The 24,141-nt window shown below is 41.8% G+C and overlaps 1 protein-coding gene across 5 annotated transcripts in view; it reads left to right on the top strand.

Annotated features, from left to right (window-relative positions):
• GNB5 (G protein subunit beta 5) overlaps positions 1 to 24,141 on the top strand; it is a 78,764-nt gene that overhangs the window by 17,847 nt on the left and 36,776 nt on the right. For 4 of the 5 annotated variants that reach the window (XM_010600084.3, XM_023539499.2, XM_010600083.3 and 1 more), the window contains exons 2-3: positions 18,240 to 18,376; positions 22,412 to 22,453. In XM_010600084.3, the coding sequence (XP_010598386.1) occupies positions 18,240 to 18,376; positions 22,412 to 22,453 (179 nt within the window). The remainder of the gene's footprint in view (positions 1 to 18,239; positions 18,377 to 22,411; positions 22,454 to 24,141) is intronic. The other variant, XM_064295229.1, reaches the window with a different exon arrangement.

Here is a 24,141-nt window from a genome sequence, read left to right as displayed (position 1 = left end):
CCCCCTGATCCAAGATAAAGGGAGTTTCTCTGGGGTGTGGCCTGCGCCACTTTTTATCCCTCAAGAGATAGAAGGAAAGGGAAGCAAGCTGAGAATTGAGGACCTCATACCACCAAGAAAGCAGCACCAGGAGTAGAGCGTGTCCTTTGGACCCAGGGTCCCTGCGCCTGAAAGGCTCCTCGACCAAGGGAAGATTGAGGACAAGGACCTTCCTCCAGAGCCAACAGAGAGAGAAAGCCTTTCCCTGGAGCCGATGCCCTGAATTTGGACTCGTACCCTACTAGACTGAGAGAATAAATTTCTCTTTGTAAAAGCCATCCACTTGTGATATTTCTGTTATAGTGGTACTAGATAACTAAGACATCATCCTAACACAAAGCTCTTAGAACTGGAGAGGTCACCTGCTTTAGCCTCAGTCTTCAAGCATACAAGGTTTTCTCCTCCACCCACCCCACCCCCTTTTTTTCATGGATGATGAGGTAGCAGAGACTGGGGGGAGTGTCAAGGGGTTTCCCTAAGGTTATGCAGCTACTATAGGGTAGGATAAGGAGGCCTGGCAGTGCAGTGGTTAAGCACTTGACTGCTAACCAAAAGGTCAGCGGTTTGAACCCACTAGTTCCTCCTCGGGAGAAAGATGTGGCAGTCTGCTCCCATAAAAATTACAGACTTGGAAAAATCAAGTTTGGAGGTGGGCCAAGATAGTGGAGTAGTCAGATGCTTCCAGTGATCCCTCTTACAACAAAGACTCGAAACAATGAGTGAAACGATTATATATATGTCAAGCTAGGAGCCCTGAACATTGAAGGCAAAGTTAGGAAATCAAACTGAGTGGCAGGGGGAGCGAGAGGCAGTTCAGAAGCAGTGAGGAATTGCCAGACCTGAATCAGCAGGAACCAGCACCCCTCAGGTATGATCTCCTGGAGCAACCACGGCAGTGCTGGTGGTAGCATTCAGGAAGTAGTTTCTTCAAGGACAAACAGCGAGCCACACAGTCCACTCACACCTCCAGAACCAGAGAACAGCACTCTCAGCAAAAGCAAAGTAATTGTGTTTTTTTCACTAGGCCCCCAGCCCTCAAGCTGGCTTCAGTGGCTCTTGATTTCCCTGGGCCTAAGATAGGTCTTGCTGTGCATTCTGAGCCATTTTCCTGACCTTGGAGAAGGAATAAATTAATATTGGGGGAAAAGATACTCTACCAGCTCCACTAAGCTGGGGAGCTCAGGAAAGAAGTGGCTCCTGTCCAGGCACAAAAAGTCTGTGGACTTTGAATACCTTTCATCCCTGCATGGACCTTTGTGGGCCCATTTCAGGAGATTAGGCCCTTGTTCCTGCAACAGTGTATGTGCTTGAGATCTAATTTCAACTGTTTCAGCTGTGTGGTGGAGAGGTGGGTTTTTGATGTTTGAAACTGCTTTGCCTATTAAACAGGGTCCTCACCAACCCACAGGAGGGGCCTGAGGACTGGAGGCTCCACCCACATCACCTAACCACCCACAACAGGGGACCAAGGATAAGGGGTGCCTCACAGTCCTTACAACCAAAAGCATTGGGTGCCCATGCTCTGGCTGCAGAACCCACCCACCTGTGCACGGTAGGGAACAGGTATGCGATTTCCTCACAGACATTCGTGGAATGGTTCTCAGCCCCCTGCCTTGTTTCGAGCGTGGTCCCCTGCTGCAACCAGATACCTGTGCCTACACCAATCACCCATGCCCCTCTAAGACTGTAGGACAGAGCCTGTACCCACACACTTGATGACCAATTACCTGGACACCTGAGCTGAGTCCATATAAGAAAAGTGAATGGACTTCTAGGCTCATATACCTGGTAACAGCTCTAGCGATCTGGCGACAAGATGTTAGAGCTTCCAAGATGCAAATAATCAAGTTAGCTCACATGGCCAGCCTATTTGGGCATATCAAATTAAAACAAAGCAAAAAACTAGGATAGAGTAAGCAAACAAAATAAATTAATACAATAACTTATAGATGGCTCAGAGACAACAGTCAATATCAAATCCCATAAAGAAGCAGGCCACGATCCCTTCAACAAGCTCTCAAGACAAAGAATCAAGGAGTCTTCCGGATGAAGATGTCTTCCTGGAATTACCAGCTGTAGAATACAAAAGATTAATATTCACAACTCTTGAAGAGATCAGGAAGGAGATCAGGCAAAACGCAGAACATGCCAAGCAACACACAGATAAAGCAGCTGAAGAAATTAAAAAGCTTATTCAAGAACATAATGAAAAATTTAATAGGCTGCAAGAATCCACAGAGACAGCAATCTCAAATTCAGAGGATTAACAGTAAAATTACAGAATTAGACAACTCAACAGAAAGTCAGAGGAGCAGAATTGAGGGAATGGAAGGCAGAATTAGTGACATTGAAGATAAAACACTTGGCACCAATATATTCAAAGAAAAATCAGAAGAATTTAAAAAGTGAAGAAACCCTAACAATCACGTGAGACTCTGTCAAGAGAAATAACCTACGAGTGATTGGAGTACCAGAACAGTGAGGGATATCAGAAAATACAGAGAGAATTGTTGAAGATTTGTTGGTAGAAAACTTCCCTGATATCGTGAAAGATGAGAAGATATCTATCCAAGATGCTCATTGAACTCCACATGAGGTAGACTTTAAAAGAAAATCACCAAAACATATTATAATTAAACTTGCCAAAACCAAAGATAAAGAGAGAATTTTAAGAGCAGCTAGGGTTAAACAAAAAGTCACCTACAAAGGAGAGTCAATAAGAATAAGCTCAGACTACTCAACAGAAACCAGGCAGGCAAGAAGGCAATGGGGTGACTTATATAAGGCATTGAAGGAAAAAAAATTGCCAGCCAAGAATCATATATTCAGCAAAACTGTCTCTCAAATATACAGGTAAAATTAGAACATTTCCAGATAAACCGAGGCTTAAGGCATTTGTAAAAACCAAACCAAAACTACAAGAAATACTAAAAGAGTTCTCTGGCTAGAAAATCAATACTATCAAATATCAACCCAAGACTACAACACAGGACAGAGCAACCAGATATCAACCCAGATAGGGAAATCACAAAAACAAATCAAGGGAAAAAAAGCTCTCAAAAAAAGGAAAATAGCAATGCCGTTACATAAAAGATGACAACATTAAGACAACAAAGAAGGACTAAAAAATGTAGTCAGATCTCTCATATGAAGAGGAAGTCATGGTGATATACAGAAATAAGAGTTAGGTTCAAACTTAGAAAAATACGGGTAAGTATTAAGGTAACCACAAAGCAGACTAACAATCCTACACAAAATAAAATACACGGAAAATATAAAGACTCAGCAAAAACAAAATCAACAATGAATAAGAGGAAAAGACAATATAAAAAGATAAACTACTCAGCACAAAAAATTAAGTGGGAAAATGAAACTGTCAAAAACACAAAAAAAAGACATCAAAATGACAGCACTAAACTCATACCTATCCATAGTTACACTGAATGTAAATAGACTAAATGTACCAATAAAGAGACAGAGAGTGGCAGAATGGATAAAAATACACGAACTGTCTATATGCTGCCTACAAGAGAGACACCTTAGACTTAAAGATAGAAACAAACTAAAACTCAAAGAATGGAAAAAAATATACCAAGCAACAATAATAATAAAAAAAAAACGGAATGGCAATAATTTCTGAAAAAATAGACTTTAAAGTAAAATCCAGCACAAAGGATATGGAAGGACACTATATAATGATTAAAAGGACAATATACCAGGAGGATATAATCATATTAAATATTTACACACCTAATGACAAATCTTCAAGATACATAAAATGAACTAATGGCATTGAAAAGTGAGATAGACAGCTCTACAATAATAGTAGGATATTTCAACACATTACTTTCCGTGAATGACAGAACATCCAGAAAGAAGCTCGATAAAGACATAGAAGATCTAAAAGCCACAGTCAGCCAACTTGACCTCATAGACATATACACAATACTCCACCCAACAGCATCTAAATAAACTTTCTTTTCCAATGCACATGGAACATTCTCTAGAATAGACCACATATTAGGTCATAAAGCAAGCTTAACTGAATCCAAAACATTGAAATATTACAAAGCATCTTCTCTGACTATAAAGCCATAGAAGTAGAAATCAATAACAGGAAAAGCAGGGAAAAGGAATCAAACACTTGGAAACTGAACAACACCCTGGTCAAAAATGACTGGGTTATAGAAGAAATTAAGGATGGAATAAGGAAATTCATAGAATCCAATGAGAATGAACACACTTCCTGTCAGACCCTTTGTGACACAGCTAAAAAGGTGCTCAAAGTTCAATTTATAGCAATAAATGCACACATCTAAAAAGAAGAAAGGGCTAAAATCAAAGAATTATCCCTACAACTTGAACAAATAGAAAGAGAGTAACAAAAGAAGCCCTCAGGCACCAGAAGAAAGCAAATAATAAAAATTAGAGCAGATTTAAATGACATAGAGAACACAAGAACAACTGAAAGAGTTAACAAGACCAAAAACTGGTTCTTTGAAAAAATTAACAAAAGTGATAAAACATTGGCCAAACTGACAAAAGAAAAACAGGAGAGGAAGCAAATAACACAAATAGGAAACGAGATGGGTGATATCACAGCAGACCCAACTGAAATTAAAAGAATCATACCAGATTTCTATGAAAAATTGTACTCCAACAAATTTGAAAACCTAGATGACACTACCTAGCTAAACTAACACAAACAGGTAGAACAATAAAGTAAACCCATAACAAAAGAAGAGATTGAAAAAGTAATTTAAAAACTCCCAACAAAAAAAAAAAGCCCTGGCCCTGACGGCTTCACTGCAGAGTTCTACCAAACTGTCAGAGAAGAGTTAACACCACTACTGCTAAAGGTATTTCAGAGCATAGAAAAGGATGGAATACTACCTAACTCATTCTATGAAGCCAGCATATCCCTGATACAAAAACCAGGGAAAGACACCACAAAAAAAGAAAATACAGACTTATATCCGTCATGAACTTAGATTCAAAAATCCTCAACAAAATTCTAGCCAATAGAATTCAACAGTATGTAAAAAAAATAATTCACCATGACCAAATGTCATTCATACCAAGTATGCAGGGATGGTTCAACATTAGAAAAACAATTAATGTAATCCACCACATAAATAAAACAAAAGACAAGAGTCACATGATTTTATCAATTGATGCAGAAAAGGCATTTGACAAAGTCCAACACCAATTCGTGATAAAAGCTCAGCAAAATAGGAATAGAAGGAAAGTTCCTCAACATAATAAAGGACATTTATACAAAGCCAACAGCCAGCATCATCCTAAATGGAGAGAGTCTGAAAGCATTCCCCTTGAGAACGGGAACCAGAGAAGGATGCCCTTTTTCACCACTCTTATTCAACTTTGTGCTGGAGGACCTAGCCAGAGCAGTTAGGCTAGATAAAGAACTAAAGGGCATCCAAATTGGCAAAGGAAAGGTAAAAGTATCTCTATTTGCAGATGATATAATCTTATATACAAAAAACCCTAAAGAATTCTCAAGAAAACTACTGAAACTAATAGAAGAGTTCAGGAGAGGGTCAGGATACAAGATAAGCATACAAAAATCAGTTGGATTCCTTTACATCAACAAAGAGAATGTTGAAGAGGAAATCACAAACTCAATACCATTTACAGTAGCCCCCAAGAAGATAAAATACTTAGGAGTATATCTTAGCGGAGATGTAAAACACCTGTACAAAGAAAACTACAGGACACTACTGCAAGAAACCAAAAGAGAACTACGTAAGTGGAAAAACATGCCTTGCTCATGGATAGGAAGACTCAGTATTGTAAAAAACGTCTGTTCTACTGAAAGCGGCCTATAGATACAATGCAATTCTGATTCAAATTCCAACATTTTTTAATGAGAGGGAGAAACAAATCACCAACTTCATGTGAAAGGGAAAGAGGTCCCAGATAAGTAAAGCACTACTGAAGAAGAACAAAGTGGGAAGCCTCACACTACCTGATTTTAGAACGTATTATACCACCACAGTAGTCAAAACAGCCTGGTATTAGTGCAACAACAGATACATAGACCAATGGAACAGAATTGAGAATCCAGACATAAATTCATCCACATATGAGCAGCTGATATTTGACGAAGTTCCCAAGTCAGTTAAATGGGGAAAAGACAGTCTCTTTAACAAATAGTGCTGGCATAACTGGATATCCATCTGCAAAAAAAAATAAAAGAAGACCCATACTTCACACCATGTACCAAAGCTAACTCAAAATGGATCAAAGACCTAAACATAAAATCTAAAATGATAAAGATCATGGAAGAAAAAATAGGGACAATGCTAGGAGCCCTAATACATGGCATGAACAGTATACAAAACATTACTAACAATGCACAAACACCAGAAGAGAAACTAGATAACTGGGAGCTCCTAAAAATTAAACACCTATGCTCATCCAAAGACTTAACCAAATGAGTAAAAAGATTACCTATAGACTGGGAAAAATTTTTTAGCTATGACATTTCTGATCAGCGTCTGATCTCTAAAATCTATATGATACTGCAAAAACTCAACAACAAAAAGATAAATAACCCAATTAAAAAATGGGCAAAGGATATGAACAGGCACTACACCAAAGAAGACATTCAGGCAGCTAACAGATACATAAGGAAATGTTTACGATCATTAGCCATTAGAGAAATGCAAATCAAAACTACATTGAGATACCATGTCACTCCAAAAAGACTGGCATTAATTCAAAGCACACAAAATAATAAATGTTGGAGAGGTTGTGGAGAGACTAGAATACTTTATATACTGCTGGTGGGAATGTCAAATGGCACAACCACTTTGGAAATCAATTTGGTGCTTCCTAAAAAAGCTGGAAATAGATCTCCCATACAATCCAGCAATCGCACTCCTTGGAATATATCCTGGAGAAATAAGAGCCTTTACACAAAGAGATATATGCACACCCCTGTTCATTGCAGTACTGTTTACAATAGCAAAAAGATGGAAGCAACCAAGGAGCCTGTTGATGGATGAATGGATAAATTATGGTATATTCACACAGTACAGTACAACGCATTGATGAAGAACCATGATGAATCTGTGGAACATTTCATAACACGGAGGCATCTGGAAGGCATTATGCTGAGTGAAATTAGTCAGTTGCAAAAGGACAAATATTCTATGAGACCACTATTACCAAACTCAAGAAATAATTTAAACACAGAAGAAAATATTCTTTGATGATTATGAGGGTGGGGAGGGAGGGAGGGAGGAAGAGGGGTAGTCACTAGTTAGATAGTAGGCAAGAGCTATTTTAGGTGAAGGGAAAAACAACACACAATACAGGAGAGGTCAGCACAACTGGACTAAACTAAAAGCTAAGAAGTTTCCTAAATAAACGGAACACTTTAAAGGCCAGAGTAGCTGGGGCGGGGGTCTGGGGACCATGGTTTCAGGGTACGTCTAGGTCAATGGGCATAAGAAAATCTATTAATTAACATGCTTCATCCCACTTTGGTGAGTGGTATCTGTGGTCTTAAATGCTAGCAAGCGGCCATCTAAGATGCATCAATTGGTCTCAACCCACCTGGAGCAAAGGAGAATGAAGAACACCAAAGAAACAAGGTAATTATGAGCCCACAAGACAGAAAGGGCCACATAAATCAGAGACTACTACAGCCTGAGACCAGAATAACAAGATGGTATCTGGCTACAACCGATGACTGTCCTGACGGTGAACACAACAGAGAATCCCTAATGCAGCAGGAGAGCAGTGGAATGCAGACCTCAAATTCTCCTAAAAAGACTAGACTTAATGGTCTGACTGAGACTAGAAGGACCTCAGAGGTCATGGTCCCTAGACCTTCTGTTAATCCAAGACTGGAACCATTCCCAAAGCCCTTCAGACAGGGATTGGACTGGACTATAAGATGGAAAATGATACTGGAAAATAATACAAGTGGGCTTCTTGGCTCAAGTAGACACATGACAGTATGTGGGTACCTCCTGTCTAGACGGGAGATACGAAGGCAGAGGGGGACAGAAGCTGGCTGAATGGACATACGGAATACAGGGTGGAGAGAAGGAGTGTGCTGTTTCACTAGGGGGAGAGCAACTAGGAGTACATAGCAAGATGTATATAAATTTTTGTATGAGAGACTGACTTGATTTGTAAAGTTTCACTTAAAGCACAATTTTAAAAAAATTACAGCCTTGGAAACCCTATGGGGCAGTTCTACTCTGTCCTACAGGGTCACTATGGATCAGAAACAGCTTGACAACAGTGGGTTTTAAAGGTAGAATAGGAGTAGAACCAGTTCAGGCTCCTAGGACAGCTCTCCTTCTCACCTTGCCAGTCCTCCTCTCAGAAAGTTGATATTTACATAAAGAAAAAAACTAAATCCATGTGTGCGTGTATGAAAAGGTGTCAATATTTACTAAGTAAAAAAAACAAAGTGCTAAACATATATATAAGATGATCTCATTAGCTTTAAAAAGAGATGTTCATGTATGTATTCAGTTTCTGGAAAGATAACACAGGAAACTTGTGATCTCTAGAGAGCAGTACGGGGCAGTAGAGAGGGAAGCAGAGGTACTTTTCATGTTATACCATCTATGCATCTGTTGTTGTGTGCCATCAAGTCAATTTCAACTCATAATGACCCTATAGGACAGAATAGAATTGCCCCATAGGGTTTGCAAGGCTGTCATCTCTATGGGAGCAGAGTACCACATATTTTCTCCTGCAGAGTAGCTGGTGGGTTTGAACCGCTAACCTTTTATTTAGCAGCTGAGTGCTCAACAGTTGTGCTACCAGGGCTATTTGTTGCTTTAATAATACAATAAAAAATGAGAACTGGAATTGGAGTCAAGATCAAGGAAAAAAAGGAGAGGAGGGTAACAGCCAACCTCTGAAGAGTTCTTAACCTGAAATTAAACTGAAGGATTATCTGGAAGACAGGCTGAAAGCACAGTCAGAAGAACACTGTGTTTGTTTCAGCTGACATATATGACAGCTTCCTGGGGCTGTGTGGGAGCTTCAGCCAGATTCCCATCTCCTTTGAGGCAGATTCTGATGCTTTCTAGGAACAAAGCAACTCAGAGCAAGTATATATAACTTCTCTAGGTACAAATCCAGACTACATTAGGGCAAATCACAGGATTTATCATCAACATTTTGTCACCAATTGTGATTTTCCTATGTGTCGTAAATCCTACCTCTATGATGTTAACGAGGACGGATAGGCAGCAGTTATGTTGATGAGGCAGGACTCAAATCTACAAGATTGGATTGTGCCTTGAGCCAATCTCTTGAGATATGAAAGAGAGAAGTGAGCAGAGAGACGTTGGGGGACCTCATACCACCAAGAAAGCAGTGCCGGGAGCAGAGCCCATCCTTTGGACCCGGGGTTCTTGCACGGAGAAGCTCCTAGTCTAGGGGAAGATTGATGACAAGGACTGTCCTCCAGAACCAAGAGAGAGAGAAAGCCTACCCATGGAGCTGATGCCCTGAATTTGGACTCCTACCCTACTAGACTGTGAGAGAATAAATTTCTCTTTGTTAAAGCCATCAACTTGTATTTCTGTTATAACAGCAGTGGATAATGAAGACAGAATTTGGTACCGAGAGTGGGGTCCTGCTTTAACCAATACCTAAAATGTGGAAGCAGTTTTGAAACTGTGAATGGGTAGAGGACTCAGGAGGAAGTGAGGAGTATAGTTCACACAGGAGAAGGTGCAGATGGTGAGAAACAGCAGCAGAGGACTGGCAGCAGCAAAACCAGGAGACTCACATAACACGGTGCTGAAGCCGGCCCATGGAGCAAGAGAGCTGAGTGTCTTCCAGCCAAAGTTTACTGATGGAGTGGGGTGCCTCCACGCACTTGTCGGTGGGCCTACAGAGCTTTGGAACAGTTGCCCCAGCAGGACAGATGTGGGTGTGAGGCACGAGGGCCAAGAGGCCAAGGAACCAGGAAGCAGAAGCTGAAGAGACAAGGAGTACAGGAAGCCAAGCTGCCCCAGTCTAAAAAGGTATGGCCTTGACCTCTGGGATTTCAAGGGGTGGAGCCATGGCCTCTCATGTTTCTAAGGGTGGAGTCACCACTCAGCTGGCCTAGGAGAATGGTATGCCTAACGTCAAAGGAGCAGAGTTGCTGTCCCAGTGAGCCTGGAAGGCAGAACTGAAGCCCAGGGCTGAGGGGCTTCCACTCAGAATCCGGAGACCGTGGCCAATACCTAGGGTCTGGAGGGCAGGGCCATTGTGTAAATGGTCTCAGAGAACAGAAGATTATTTTCAAGCCTTGAGGGCTAATGTAATGTGTTCTGCTGACTTGCTTGGTACCTGTTATCCCTTCTTTCCCTCCAGTTTCTTTCATTTGTAATGGAAATGTCTAGTTTGTGCCGGTTCCACCATTGTAATTTGGAAGCAGATAACTTGTATTCTAGATTTAACAGATGAAGAGGAATTTTTGCATTTTGGACTTGGAGTTGATTTAAGACTTTCGCTATGATATGATGGGGTGCATCACAGCAACACGCAAGAAAAGATTGAAGTTGTCAAGGATTTCATTTTACCTAGATCCGCAATCAACAGCCATGGAAGCAGCAGTCAAGAAATCAAAAGACGTGCTGCATTGATTGGGTAAATCTGCTGCAAAGGACCTCTTTAAAGTGTTGAAAAGCAAAGATGTCACCTTGAAGATAAGGTGTGCCTGACCCAAGCCATGGTATTTTCAATCGCGTCATATGCATGTGAAAGCTGGACAATGAATAAGGAAGACCGAAGAATTGACGCCTTTGAATTGTGGTGTTGGCAAAGAATATTGAATATACCATGGACTGCCAAAAGAACGCACAAATCTGTCTTGGAAGAAGGGCAACCAGAATGCTCCTTAGAAGCAAGGATGGCAAGACTGCATCTAACATACTTTGAACTTGTTGTCAGGAGGGTTCAGTCCCTGGAGAAGGACATCATGCTTGGCAAAATACAGGGTCAGTGGAAAAGAGGAAGACCCTCAATGAGGTGGATTGACACAGTGGCTGCAACAATGAGCTCAAGCATAACAACAATTGAAAGGATGGTGCACAACCGGGCAGTGTTTTGTTCTGTTGTGCATAAGGTTGCTATGATTCAGAGCTGACTCGACAGCACCTAACAACAACAATGATGGGGTGAGTATGTTTTACATGTGGCAAGGATGTGAATTTTTGGAGGCCAAAGGGTAGAGTGTCATGGATTGAATTGTGTCCCCCAAAAATATGTGTATCAATTTGGCTAGGCCATGATTCCCAGTATTGTGTGATTGTCCACCATTTTGTCATCAGATGTGATTTTCCTATGTGTTGTAAATCCTACCTCTATGATGCTAATGAGGTGGGATAGGCAGCAGTTGTGTTAATGAGGCAGGACTCAATCTACAAGATTGGATTGTCTTGAGCCAATCTCTTTTGAGATATGAAAGAGAGAAGTGAGCAGAGAGACAGGGAGACCTCATACCACCAAGAAAGCAGTGCTGGGAGCAGAGCCCATCCTTTGGACCTGGGGTTCCTGCATGGTGAAGCTCCTAGTGTAGGGAAAGATTGATGACAAGGACCTTTCTCCAGAGGTGACAGAAAGAAAGCCTTCTCCTGGAGCTGACACCCTGAATTTGGACTCCCTACCTACTAAAACCCACTGCCGTCGAGTCGATTCCGACTCATAGTGACCCTACAGGACAGAGTAGAACTGCACCATAGAGTTTCCAAGGAGCGCCTGGTGGATTTGAACTGCCAACCTCTTGGTTAGCAGCTGTAGCACTTAACCACTATGCCACCAGGGTTTCTCCCTGCCTGTGAAAAAATAAATTTCTCTTTATTTAAACCATCATCTTGTGGTATTTCTGTTATACCAGCTCAAGATAACCAAGACAGATTTTTAATTACAATTACAAAAGGTAAAATGGTAACCCTAAAGTGGAAAAACCTGGCTGATGCCACTTTAATCAGACCATCAAAGTTGATATCACCAATAATGTGATGTGCGCACAGCAGATGCCTCCTCATGTGATGAGCTGACAATGACTCAGCATCATTTCTCTCAAAATCCTGCCAAAAGTACGTTATCTGAATCTAAACTTCAGGAGTTGTTGTTGAGTGCCTTTGAGTCAACTCCAAATGATAGCAACCCCATGACACAGAATAGAACTGCCTCATAGAGTATTCTTTCTTTCTTTCTTTCTTTTTAATTTTATTGCACTTTAAGTGAAAGTTTGGAGCCGCGGTGGTACAGTGGTTAAGCATTTGGCTGCTAATCAAAAGGTCAGCAGCTCAAATTTACCAGCTGCTTCTTGGAAAACCTATGGGGCAGTTCTACTGTGTCCTATAGGGTCATTATGAGTCAGAATCTACTCAGTGGCAATGGGTTTTTTTGGTTTTAGGTGAAAGTTCACAGCACAAGTTAATTTCTCATTCAAAGATTGATACACAAATTATTTTGTGACACTGATTGCACTCCCTGCAATGTGTCAGCACTCTCCCCCTTTTCCTTTCTACCCTGTGTTCTCAGTGTCTGTTCATCTAGTTTTCCTGTCCCTTCCCTTCCTTGTCTTTGCTTTTAGGCAGGTATTGCCCATTTGGTTTTGTATACTTGATTGAATTAAGAAGCATGTTTCTCACATGTGTTATTGTTTGTTTTATATGCCTGTCTAATCTTTGGCTGAAAGGTGGACTTTGGGAGTGGCTTCAGTTCTGAGTTAGCAGGGTGTCTGGGGGCCATACTCTCAGGGTTCTTCTAGTCTCTGTCAGACCAGTAGATCTGTTTTGTGTGCGTGTTTGTGCACGCACGCATGCATGTGTGAATTTGAATTTTGTTCTACGTTTTTCTCCTTCTCTGGGACCCTCTATTGTGCTTCCTGTCAGCGATCAGCAATGGTAGCTGGGCACCATCTAGTTCAGGGCTCAAGGTGGTGGAGGCTGTGGTTCATGTTGTCCATTAGGCCTTTGGACTAGTATTTTCCTGTGTCTTTGATTTTCTTTATTCTCCTTTGGTCCAAGTGTGCTGGGAGCAATAGATGTATCTTAGATAGGTTGCTCACAAGCTTTTAAGACCCTAGACACTACTCACCAAAATAGGTAGGATGTGGAACATTTTCTTTATGAACTGTGTTATGCCAGTTGACCTAGATGTCCCTTGAGACTACTCTCTAGTTAGTGATCTCCCCTTCCTACCTCCTCTTTCGTAACCATCAAAGATTGTTTTTTTGTGTGTGAAACCTTTTCTTCATTTTTGTAATAGTGGTCTCATACAATATTTGTCCTTTTGTGATTGACTTATTTCACTCAGAATAATGCCCTCCAGGTTCATCCATGTTGTGAGATGTTCTATGGATTCATTATCATTTGATAGTATCCCATCATGTATATGTACCATAATTTGCTTATTCATTCATCTGTTTATGGGTATTTAGGTTGTTTCCATCTCTTTGCTATTGTGAATAATGCTGCACTGAACATGAGTGTGCATTATGTCTGTTCGTGTGATGGCTCTTATTTCTCTAGGACATGTTCCTAGGCATAGGATTACTGGATCATATGATACTTCCATTGCTAGCTTTTTAAAGAGGCACCATAATGTTTTCCACAGGAGTTGTACCATTTTACACATCCATCAGCAGTGTATAAGAGTTTCAATCTCCCTGCAAACTCTCCAAGATTTGTTGTCTTTTTTTTTTTAATTAGTGCCAGTAATGTTGGAGTGAGATGGTGTCTCACTGTAGTTTTGATATGCATTTCTCTAATGGTGTTGGCGAAGAATGTTGAATATACCATGGTCTGCCAAAAGAATGAACAAATCTATCTTGGAGGAAGTACAGCTAAAACGCTCCTTAGAAGCAAGGATGGCAATACTTTGTCTCACATACTTCGGACATGTTATCAGGAGGTACCAGTCCCGGGAGAAGGCCATCATGCTTGGTAAAGTAGAGGGTCAGCAAAAAGGGGAAGACACTCAACAAGATGGATTGACACAGTGGCTGCCAACAATAGGCTGAAGCATAACAACAATCGTAAGGATGGCACAGGACCAGGCAGTGTTTCGTTCTGTTGTGCATAGGGTCTCTATGAGTTGGAACCAACTCGATGGCACCTAACAACAACAATGGCTAATGATCGTGAGCATTTCCTCATGTGTCTTTTAGCTTCCTGAATGTCTTCTTTGATGAAGTGTCTGTTCATATCCTTTGCCCATTTTTTAATTGGATTATTTGTCTTTTTGTTGTTAGGGTGTTGCCATATCTTAACTGACTTTAGAAATTAGACCTTTGTCAGATATGTCATAGCCAAAAACTTTTCCCCAGTCTCTAGGTTCTCTTTTTACTCTTTTGGTGAAGTCTCTTGTGAGCATAAGTGCTTAATTTTTAGGAGCTCCTCGTTAACTAGCTTATCTTCTGGTGTTTGTGCGTTGTTACTTATGGTTCGTAGTCTATTTCTACCATCTATTAGGGCCCCTAGCATTATCCCTATTTTTCTTCCATGATCTTTATCATTTTTGGTTTTATTTTTATGTCTTTCATGCATTTTGAGTTTCTGTGTATGCTGTAAGGTATGTGTCCTGTGTCATTTTTTTACAGATGAACATCCAGTTTTGCCAACACCATTTGTTAAAAAGACTGTCATTTCCCCATTTAACCGACTTTGGTCCTTTGTCAAATATCTGTTGACCATAGGTGGATGGATTTACATCTGGGTTCTCAATTCTGTTCCGTTGGTCTATGTGTCTGTTGTATTAGTACCAGGCTATTTTGACTTCTCTGGCTGTATAGTAGGTTCTAACATAAGGTAGTGTGAGGCATCTTACTTTGTTCTTTTTTTCCGTAATGTTTTGCTTATCTGGGAACTCCTTCTTTTCCATATAAAGTTGATGATTAGTTTTTCCATCACATTAAAGAATGCTGCTGGTATTTGGATTAGGATTGCCTCGCATCTGTAGATCGCTTTGGGCCATAGGGTCTTCTTGACTGTAACTTTTATGGAAACAGATCACCAGGTCTTTCTCCTGCAGAGCCACTAGGTGGGGTTGAACCACCAGCCTTTCAGTTAGGAGGTAAGCACTTAACCATTTGTGCCACCAGGGCTCCTTATCCTTGAGGAGACATCAGACAAACCCAGATTTCATCAGACAAACTCAAGTTGGGGAACAAAATAGCTGGTGACTAAAGAAACATGAAGCTCTTGTGGCATGGTGGTTAAGAGCTCAGCTGCTAACCTACCAGCCACTACAAGGGAGAAATATATGGCAGTCTGCTTCCATAAAGATTACAGTCTTGGTGCCATCTTAAAAACTAGAAATAAAAATTCCATATTATTTAGCAATCCCACTCCTAGGAACATATGGTAGAGAGACAAGCCATCACACAAATAGACATATGCACACCCATGTTCATTGCAGCATTATTCGCAATAGCAAAAAGATGGAAACAACCTAATGGCCTATCAACAGATGAATGGTAAACAAATTCTATCAGTAGATGAATGGATAAACAAATTATGATATATATACACAATGGAATACCACAGTGATGAATCCATGAAACATCTCACACCATGGATGAAACTGGAGGGCATTATGCTGAGTGAAGTAAGTCAATCACAAAAGAACAAATATGTTACCACTATTTTTAAAACTCAGTAAAAGGTTTATATACAGAAAAAAAAATAATCTTTGATGGTTATGAGGGAGGGGAGTGGCTGAGAGGGGAAATCACTAAGCAGAGAGAGGACAAGTGTTAACTTTGGCGAATGGAAAGACAACACACAATACAGGGGACGTCAGCGCAGCTTGACCAAGGCAAAGTCATAGAAATTTCCTGGATACATCCAAATACCTTGAGGGACTGAGTTACTGGGGCTGAGGGCTGGGGACCATTTTCTCAGGGGACATCTAGGTCAGTTGGCATAACATAGTTCATAAAGAAAGTGTTCTACATCCTACCTACTTTGGTGAGTAGTTCCTGGCGTCTTAAAAGCTTATGATTGGCCATCTAAGATACATCTACTAGTCCCAGCACATTTGGGGCAAAGGAGAATGAAGAAAACCAAAGACACAGGAAATTATTAGTCCAAAGAACTAATGGACCACATGAACCACAGCCTCTACCACCCTGAGCCCAGAAGACCTAGATGGTGCCCAGCTACCACCGCTGATCGCTGACAGGAATCACAATAGAGGGTCCCAGACAGAAGGAGAGAAAAAACTGGAACAAAATTCAAATTCACAATAAAAAAAAAAAAGACCAGACTTACTGATCTGACAGAGTCTCTGGAGGAACCCCCGAGAGTATGTTCTCCAGATACCTTGCTAACTCCCAAAGTCCACCTTTCAGCCAAAGATTAGACAGGCGTATAAAACAAACAATAACACACGTGAGGAACGTGCTTCTTACTTAGTTCAGTGAAGTATACTGGACCAAATGGGCAACTCCTGCCCAAAAGCAAAGACAAGAAGACGGGAAGGGGCAGGAAAACAGAATGAATAGACACTGAGAACCAGGGAAAGGGGAGAGCGCTGACACACTGCGGGGATTGCAACCAATGTCACAAAACAATTTGTGTATACAATTTTTGAATGAAAAACTAATTTGGGCTGTAAACTTTCACCTAAAACACACACATATACAAAAAAAGGTTAAAGCCTTGGAAACCCTGTGGGGAAGTTCTACTGTGTCCTCTATGGTCGCTATGAGGTTTTAAAGAAACTTGACAACTGACTGCTGCACGTGATTTTGGATTTTTTTTTTTTTTTTTGCTATAAGCGATATTACTGGGACAGTTGACACTATCTCAGTAAAGTTCGTAGATGAAACAATAGTATTGTTTCAACATTAATTTCCTGATTTCGATCATTGTCCCGTGATTAATTAAGAGCGTTTCTTTGTTTTTTGAGAGTACACGCTAAAGTATTTAGGAGGAAGGAAAGAATGAAGAGAGGGAGGAAGGGAGGAAAAAAAGGGAAAGAAGGCAGGATTTCCTGAAAAGGAGCATTATATCATACACCTTGAACCACAGGGTTCCAGTTGATGGGAGGTGAGCCAGCTCCGAGAAGGATTGTGGGTCAGCGGCCTTGATCCTCATACGTCTGTCTACGAAGACAGCACACCCTTCCTCAGTCTGTTCCCCTTGCTGTAATGCCTTTTCCTTTCCTCTCCATCTGTCTGGAGAAAGGCTCACCTGAGAGGCTTATAGGACAGAGAAGTGGATGGGAGTTGAAAGCCTAGGCTTCTCCTGCTGGCTCATCCACTAACTAGAGAGCCCACAGGGGAGAATCCATGTGATCCCTCCAAACCTTAGCTTCCTCATATACACAGTAGGGAATTGAATGGGATGGTCTCTAAGGCCTTTCCAGCTACTTCCTGTAAACTCTTCTCTCTTAGACTTATCAGTGACAGCCTCTCTGTAAGCTCCTTCCTTAACCTCAGAAATGAGCTTGTGGTCCCTGCCACTGAGAGACTGATATTTGGAAACTCCTTCCTGGGCAGGACAGTTCCTCATAAAGTCACTTTTCCTTGTGACTAGAAAGTAGTAGGTGAAAGAGCTCAAGGCCCCAGTTAGTTATATGAAGTCGTATCAGTTTCCTCACCTGTTAATGAAGACAGTGATCTCGCACTCCTGCCTGCCCTGGCCACCTGACAGAGCTGTGGCCTTCAAACAGAAAAATTCTTTAGAGTGCTTTATAAATATGAAGTAGTATTGTTGGTAGGAGTTCCTCGGTGGTACAAACGGTTAACATGCTGAGCTGCTAACTGAAAGGTTAGGGGTTTAAGTCTACCCAGAGGCACCTTGGAAGAAAGGCATGGCAATCTGCTTCCAAAAAAAACCCAACCAGTGAAAACCCTAAGGAACACAGTTCTACTCTGACACACCTTGGATCATCACAAGTCTGAGTCAACTCAATGGCAACTGGTTGGTGTTTGTGTTAATCACTTACCAGGTATATATGGAAGAGCTTTGAAAATATGGGCCTTAAACACAGAGAGAAAATGACTGTGTTGTCTCTGCCCTGTGCGAATCTTCAAAGAAAGAGTGCTATGAGGACATAATAGTAAAGAACAGGAGCATCAGGCTGCGGCCACAGAAAGCATATGGAGTTGCCTCCGTATAAGTGTCTACGGTGCCAGCGGGTGGCTCAGCACCTGGGCCTGGCAGCAAGACTGATTGTCACCATTGTCCTTCCAGTGCACCAGGTGGCAGAGCGGGTGGAGGCCCTGGGGCAGTTTGTCATGAAGACCAGAAGGACCCTCAAAGGCCACGGGAACAAAGTCCTGTGCATGGACTGGTGCAAAGATAAGAGGAGGATGGTGAGCTCATCCCAGGTATGCCACACCTGTTGTGAAACGGGAAGCAGGTTTCTGATATTGTAGCTAAGGGGAAAGAGTCCTTTTTAAAAAGTCCTTTTCTGATCTTTATGTCCTTGCTTATTCTCTGAAGTGCATGATTTAAAGAATTCTCTTGAATACTGTAGAACTTCACTAAATTGGGTAGATTTGGAATTGGTAATAGTTGAAACATGGTAGACGGTGTGTGACTTCTTTGATGAACCTTCAAATTAATTTCTTCCTAAGCATATTTTCAAGACCTTATTTGTGAGTGAAACCATTTTGAAAATAGTAGTACTTTTGTCTCGTTTTGTTTTTCTCCCCCAAATTAAGGGCATAAGTGATTGAGATTCCATCAGTGGCTTTTAATTTAAGAATTTAACAATTTTATATCTTAAAGAACAACAAATTTAAAATACATTTTTTGTGAAGTATAATTTTTTTATTCATTTTATATAGTTTACATAATTTATTTTATATCTTACGTATTAGTTCCACCACTCCTCTGTCAGTTTGTTCAACTGTAGTAGCTTGTGTCTTGCTGTGATACTGGAAGCTATGCCACTGGTATTTCAAATACCAGCAGGGTCACTCAAGGTAGACAGGTTTCAGGAGTGCTTCCACACTAAGACAGACTAAGAAAAAGGACCTGGTGGTCTACTTCTGAAAAAATTGGCCAGTGAAAACCTTATGAATAACAGCAGAACACTGTCTGATATAGTGCTGGGAGATGAGCCACTCAGGTTGGAAGGCACTCAAAATATGACTGGGAAAGAGCTGCCTCCTCAAAAAGAGTCGACTTTAATGACATGGATGGAGTAAAGCTTTCAGGACCTTTGTTTGCTGTTGTGGCACGACTCAAAACGAGAAGAAACAGCTGCAAACATCCATTAATGACCAGAACATGGAATGTATGAAGTATTAATCTAGGAAAATTGGAAATCATCAAAAATGAAATGGAATTCATGAAGATTGAAGAATGGGAGTTCCAGAACACTTAATTGTGCTCGTGAGGAACCTGTACATAGACCAAGAGGTAGTTGTTTGAACAGAACAAGGGGATACTGCATGGTTTAAAGTCAGGAAAGGTGTGTGTCAAGGGTTGTATCCTTTCACCATATTCATTCAGTCTGTATGCTGAGCAAATAATCCGAGAAGCTGGACTATATGAAGAAGAACCTGACGTCAGCATTGGAGAAAGTCTCATTATGAACCTGCGATATGCAGATGACACAACCTTGCTTGCTGAAAGTGAAGAAGACTTGAAGCACTTACTGCTGAAGATCAGTATGGATTGCACCTCAACATAAAGAAAACAAAAATCCTCACAGCTGGTCCAATAAGCAACATCATGACAAACAGAGAAAAGATGGAAGTTGTCAACGATTTCATTTTACTTGGATCCCCAATCAGTGCCCGTGGAAGCAGCAGTCAGGAAATCAAACAACGCATTACCTTGAGCAGATCTGCTGCAAAAGACCTCTTTTAAGTGTTAAAAAGCAAAGATGTCACTTTGAGGACTAGGGTGCACCTGACCCAAGCCATGGTCTTTTCAGTCACCTCATATGCATGCAAAAGCTGGACAATGAATAAGGAAGACCGAAGAAGAATTGCATTTGGATTATGATGTTGGCAAAGAATATTGAGTATACAATGGACTGCCAGAAGAATAAACAAATCTGTCTTGGGAAAAGTATAGCCAGAATGCTCCTTAGAAGCCAGTATGACAAGACTTTATCTCACGTACTTTGGACATGTTATTAGAAGGGACCAGTCCCTGAAGAAGGACATCATGTTTGGTAAAGTAGAGGATCAGCGAAAAAGAGGAAGACCCTCAATAAGATGGACTGACACGATGGCTGCAACAGTGGGCTCAAACATAACCAAGTGTGAGAATGGCACAGAGCTGGGCAGTGTTTTGTTGTGTTGTACGTAGGGTCACTATGAGTCAGAACCGACTTGATGGCACCTAACAAAAAAATGTATTATCTATTGCTGTGTAACAAATTACCCCAAAACTTAGCTTAAATTAGCAAATGTTTACTACCTCACTATTTCTGTTGGTCAGGATTCCAGGAGTGGCTTAGCTGGGTGGTTCTAGCTCAAGGTCTCTCATGAAAGCGCAGTCAAGATGTTGGTCAGGGCTGCAGTCGCTGAAGGCTTAACTGGCACTGAAGGGTCCACTTACAAGATGGTGCACTCACATGGCTATTGGCCGTGGGCCTCAATTCCTTACAGGCCTCAATTCCTTGCCATGTGGGGCCTTTCCATAGGGTTGTTCATGACATGGTAGCTGACCTCCCCCAAGACAGATCGAGGAGAAGGTGGCAGAAGCACATGGTCTTTTATGACCTAAACCTTGGAAGTGACATTTCATCACTTCTGCCATGTTCTGTCACACAGACTAACCCAGACATAATGAGGGAGGGGACTATACAAGAGTATATCAGGAGGCAGGGATCACTGGGGACCCTCGTGGAGGCTGGCTACCACAGTTTAGTACTTTTTATGTTTATTTGTAACGTGTTGAACATAAAACTATAAACTGAAGTCACATGAGATATTCTATAATTCCTATTTTCATGGTCAGTTTCAGCTTCCCTCTACCCCTGCCTTCATCCAGCTTTTTTCAAGTAGGGATTTTTATATAACCCTTATAAAAATAAAAATTAAACTCTGGAAAAGAGAAGAAAGAAAAATATTAATAACCGTTACTATTATTTTAGAGGATTTCTTTCTAGTGTTTTTTTTTTTTTTTCAATTTGTCAGATGCACATTTTTACAAAGTAGTTAGCAAGGTGTGCATGTTACTCCCTAGCCCTTTTGATCTTTTTAATCTTACAAAGTATAAGCTATTCCTCAGGTACTACTCTTACTGGCCAAGGGGAGGGAAGAAGGCTTCAGTACTTACAGATACTCTCCATCCCCCAATCTCTGTTTCTCTCCTGTGGGATGCCAGAGACAGTAGGAAGACGTGGAGTGGCGGGGGCGGGGGGTGGGGAGGAGGTGGAAAACAGCAGGAAGGGTCTGGAACAGACTTTGAGTGACTCATCAGCGTTCTTCTTCCTAAAAAGCAACCTGACCAAGTGGGATTAGGGTTTAGAGGTGGAGGTACATTCCCTTCAGGTATATAGGTCTCTGATGTATACATCTGTGGTCATGGAAGGAACTACATTTAGTTGTATATGACTGATTTTAGCCTCTGGTTCCCTTTCCCATACCAAAAAAAAAAACCAAACCCATTGCCATTTAGTCGATTCATAGTGGCCTTATTGGACAGAGTAGAACTGCCCCAGAGGGTTTCCAAGGCTGTAAATCTTTATGGAATCCTAACCCTCAGTACTTGTCAATGTGCCCTTGTTTGGAAATAAGGTCTTTGAAGATGTTATCAGTTCAGTTAACATGAGGTCATTAGGGTGGGTCCTAATGCAATCCCACAGAGAGATGGGGAAAACAGCCTTGTGATGATGGAGTGATCCTGCGGCTGCAAGCCAAGGAATGCCTGGGGCTCTGGAGGCTGGGAGAGACAAGAAAGAATCTTCCCCTAGAGCCTTCAGGGGGAACACAGCCCTGCTAACACCCTGAATTTGGACTTCTGGCCCCCAGAACTGTGAGACAATAAATTTCTGCTGTTTTAAGCCCCCTAGTTGGTGGTATCTTATTATGGCAGCTCTGGGAAATAATACAGCCCTGCATAACTTTTTGACTTTTAGGATATTGTGGCAGTTTATCAATAATTTGTGCTTAGTTTATAATAGTGTGAAAGAAGTCCCTGAACATCGCTTTCTGTAGCTGTATCTATACAAGGAATGTATGGTTGGGAACTGAGCCTTTAGCTACACTAGAAAATTCAGTCCCCACTCAACTGCCCTTGTTTACAAGGATAGGTTAGAGGACCTTACCTATCCAGATACTTAATCTGGCTTTCTACTTCAGATTGCTCAGGTGAACACAGCTTTTATGAGTAATTCTTAGCAGTTATCTGTAGGAAATTATTGGCAGCTCCTAACTTTCTGCTTTTTTTCCTTCCAGGATGGGAAGGTGATCGTGTGGGATTCCTTCACTACTAACAAAGTAAGGCATTTTTCCTGACCACATCAGAGCATCTCAGAATCTCAGCCTAATTTAAAGGAGCCTGGGTGGCACAGGAAACCCTGGTGGCGTAGTGGTTAAGTGCTACGGCTGCTAACCAAAGGGTCGGCAGTTCAAATCTGCCAGGCGCTCCTTGGAAACTCCATGGGGCAGTTCTACCCTGTCCTGTAGGGTCGCTATGAGTCGGAATCGACTCGAGGGCACCAGGTTTGGTTTTTTGGTTTTGGGTGGCACAAGTGGTTTGCGATCGGCTGCGAACCTAAAGGTTGGTGGTTCGAACCCACCCAGGACTTCCACGGAAGAAAGTCATGACAAACTGCTTCCATAAAGATTATAGCCAAGACAACCCTATGGAGCAGTTCTACTGTGTAACACATGGGGTCGCTGTGAGTCAGAGGCCAACTCAACGGCAACTAATAACAACAACTAGTCTAGCTAGCCAGCCTCCTCTTGCTCCCCTTCCCAGTGGCCCTGTCAGTGGTCACCCTGCCTCTAGGGAACTGCTAATAATGGGAAAGCCCATCCTTGTGTGGACAGCTCAGCCAATTGTAACGTGTTCGTCTTTGGCGCTGAGATCTCTTGCCCTGAGAAGACCATGTAGAACCACCATCCCGTTGCTGTCAAGTTGATTCCAAGTCATAGTGACCCTGTAGGACAGAGTAGAACTGCCCCATAGGGTTTTCAAGGCTGTAATCTTTATGGAAGCAGACTGCCACATCTTTCTTCCATGGAGAACCATGATAAATGGTGCTAACAGTAACACAAGAATGAGCATGGCATGGAAAGGATGTAAGATTTACATGTGCAACCAGGTTTATTGTTTTTCCTTTGAGTGATGAGAAAGTGGTACCAAAATTCCCGGTTTCCTCTCCCCTATCTTTGGCCAGACTCCATAGCAGTGTAGAGGCGAGCAGATGGTGAGCGGGGAAGATGAGGGTGCAGTGGGATTGAACTGAACTGTCCTGCAATGAGGTGGGGTCTGATTCCCTTGCACACTGAGCCAGGGCATACATGGCTCCCAATTAGATCTAAATCTAGACCCTCAACTAAAGAGAAGAGCCAAAATCCATGTGTAGTTGTGCTTACATGCCTGCATCATATTGGCATTTGCGATAAAGAATGTTGTGTATTAAATATTTATTTAGAAAGTATTCCTTTGTCTATACGAAAAAGGAGACCTATATCTGACCCAATTCTGCATTACTGAAAGTGTTTAGTGAATGTTGTGGTAGGCAGCTGTTCCATGACATGACCAAGTGGAGACCCAGCACCATTTTGTAGAGTCGAGTCCCTGATGATCTGGGGAATAATAAAAGTAACAGCAATTTCTAAGGGTTTTCCTTTGTGTCATCTCCTTGGAAGCCTCTTCCTTTCCCAGCATTTTTCAGCATCCTCTGGAGCATGTGGGGTTCTGCACTTCCACTTAGCCCAGGCATTCACAGGGCACAGAGGGGTTCTGCCACTTCCACTTAAGCCCTGGCGTGCACAGGGCACAGAGGGATTCTGTACTTCCATTTAAGCCCTGGCGTGCGTGGAGCACAAAGGGGTTCTGCACTTCCACTTAGCCCTGGTGTGCACAGAGTACGGGCTGCCTGACTTGTGGAGAGCTGTGGGAGCTGGCACTTGTGGCTCCTAGCAGGAAATGTAGCCACTGTTTATAAGGAAAGGGA

Source organism: Loxodonta africana, chromosome 12 (genome assembly GCF_030014295.1).
Source record: "Loxodonta africana isolate mLoxAfr1 chromosome 12, mLoxAfr1.hap2, whole genome shotgun sequence".
In the NCBI taxonomy this organism is placed as follows: domain Eukaryota; kingdom Metazoa; phylum Chordata; class Mammalia; order Proboscidea; family Elephantidae; genus Loxodonta; species Loxodonta africana.
This window is presented reverse-complemented; position numbering and strand designations above follow the sequence as displayed.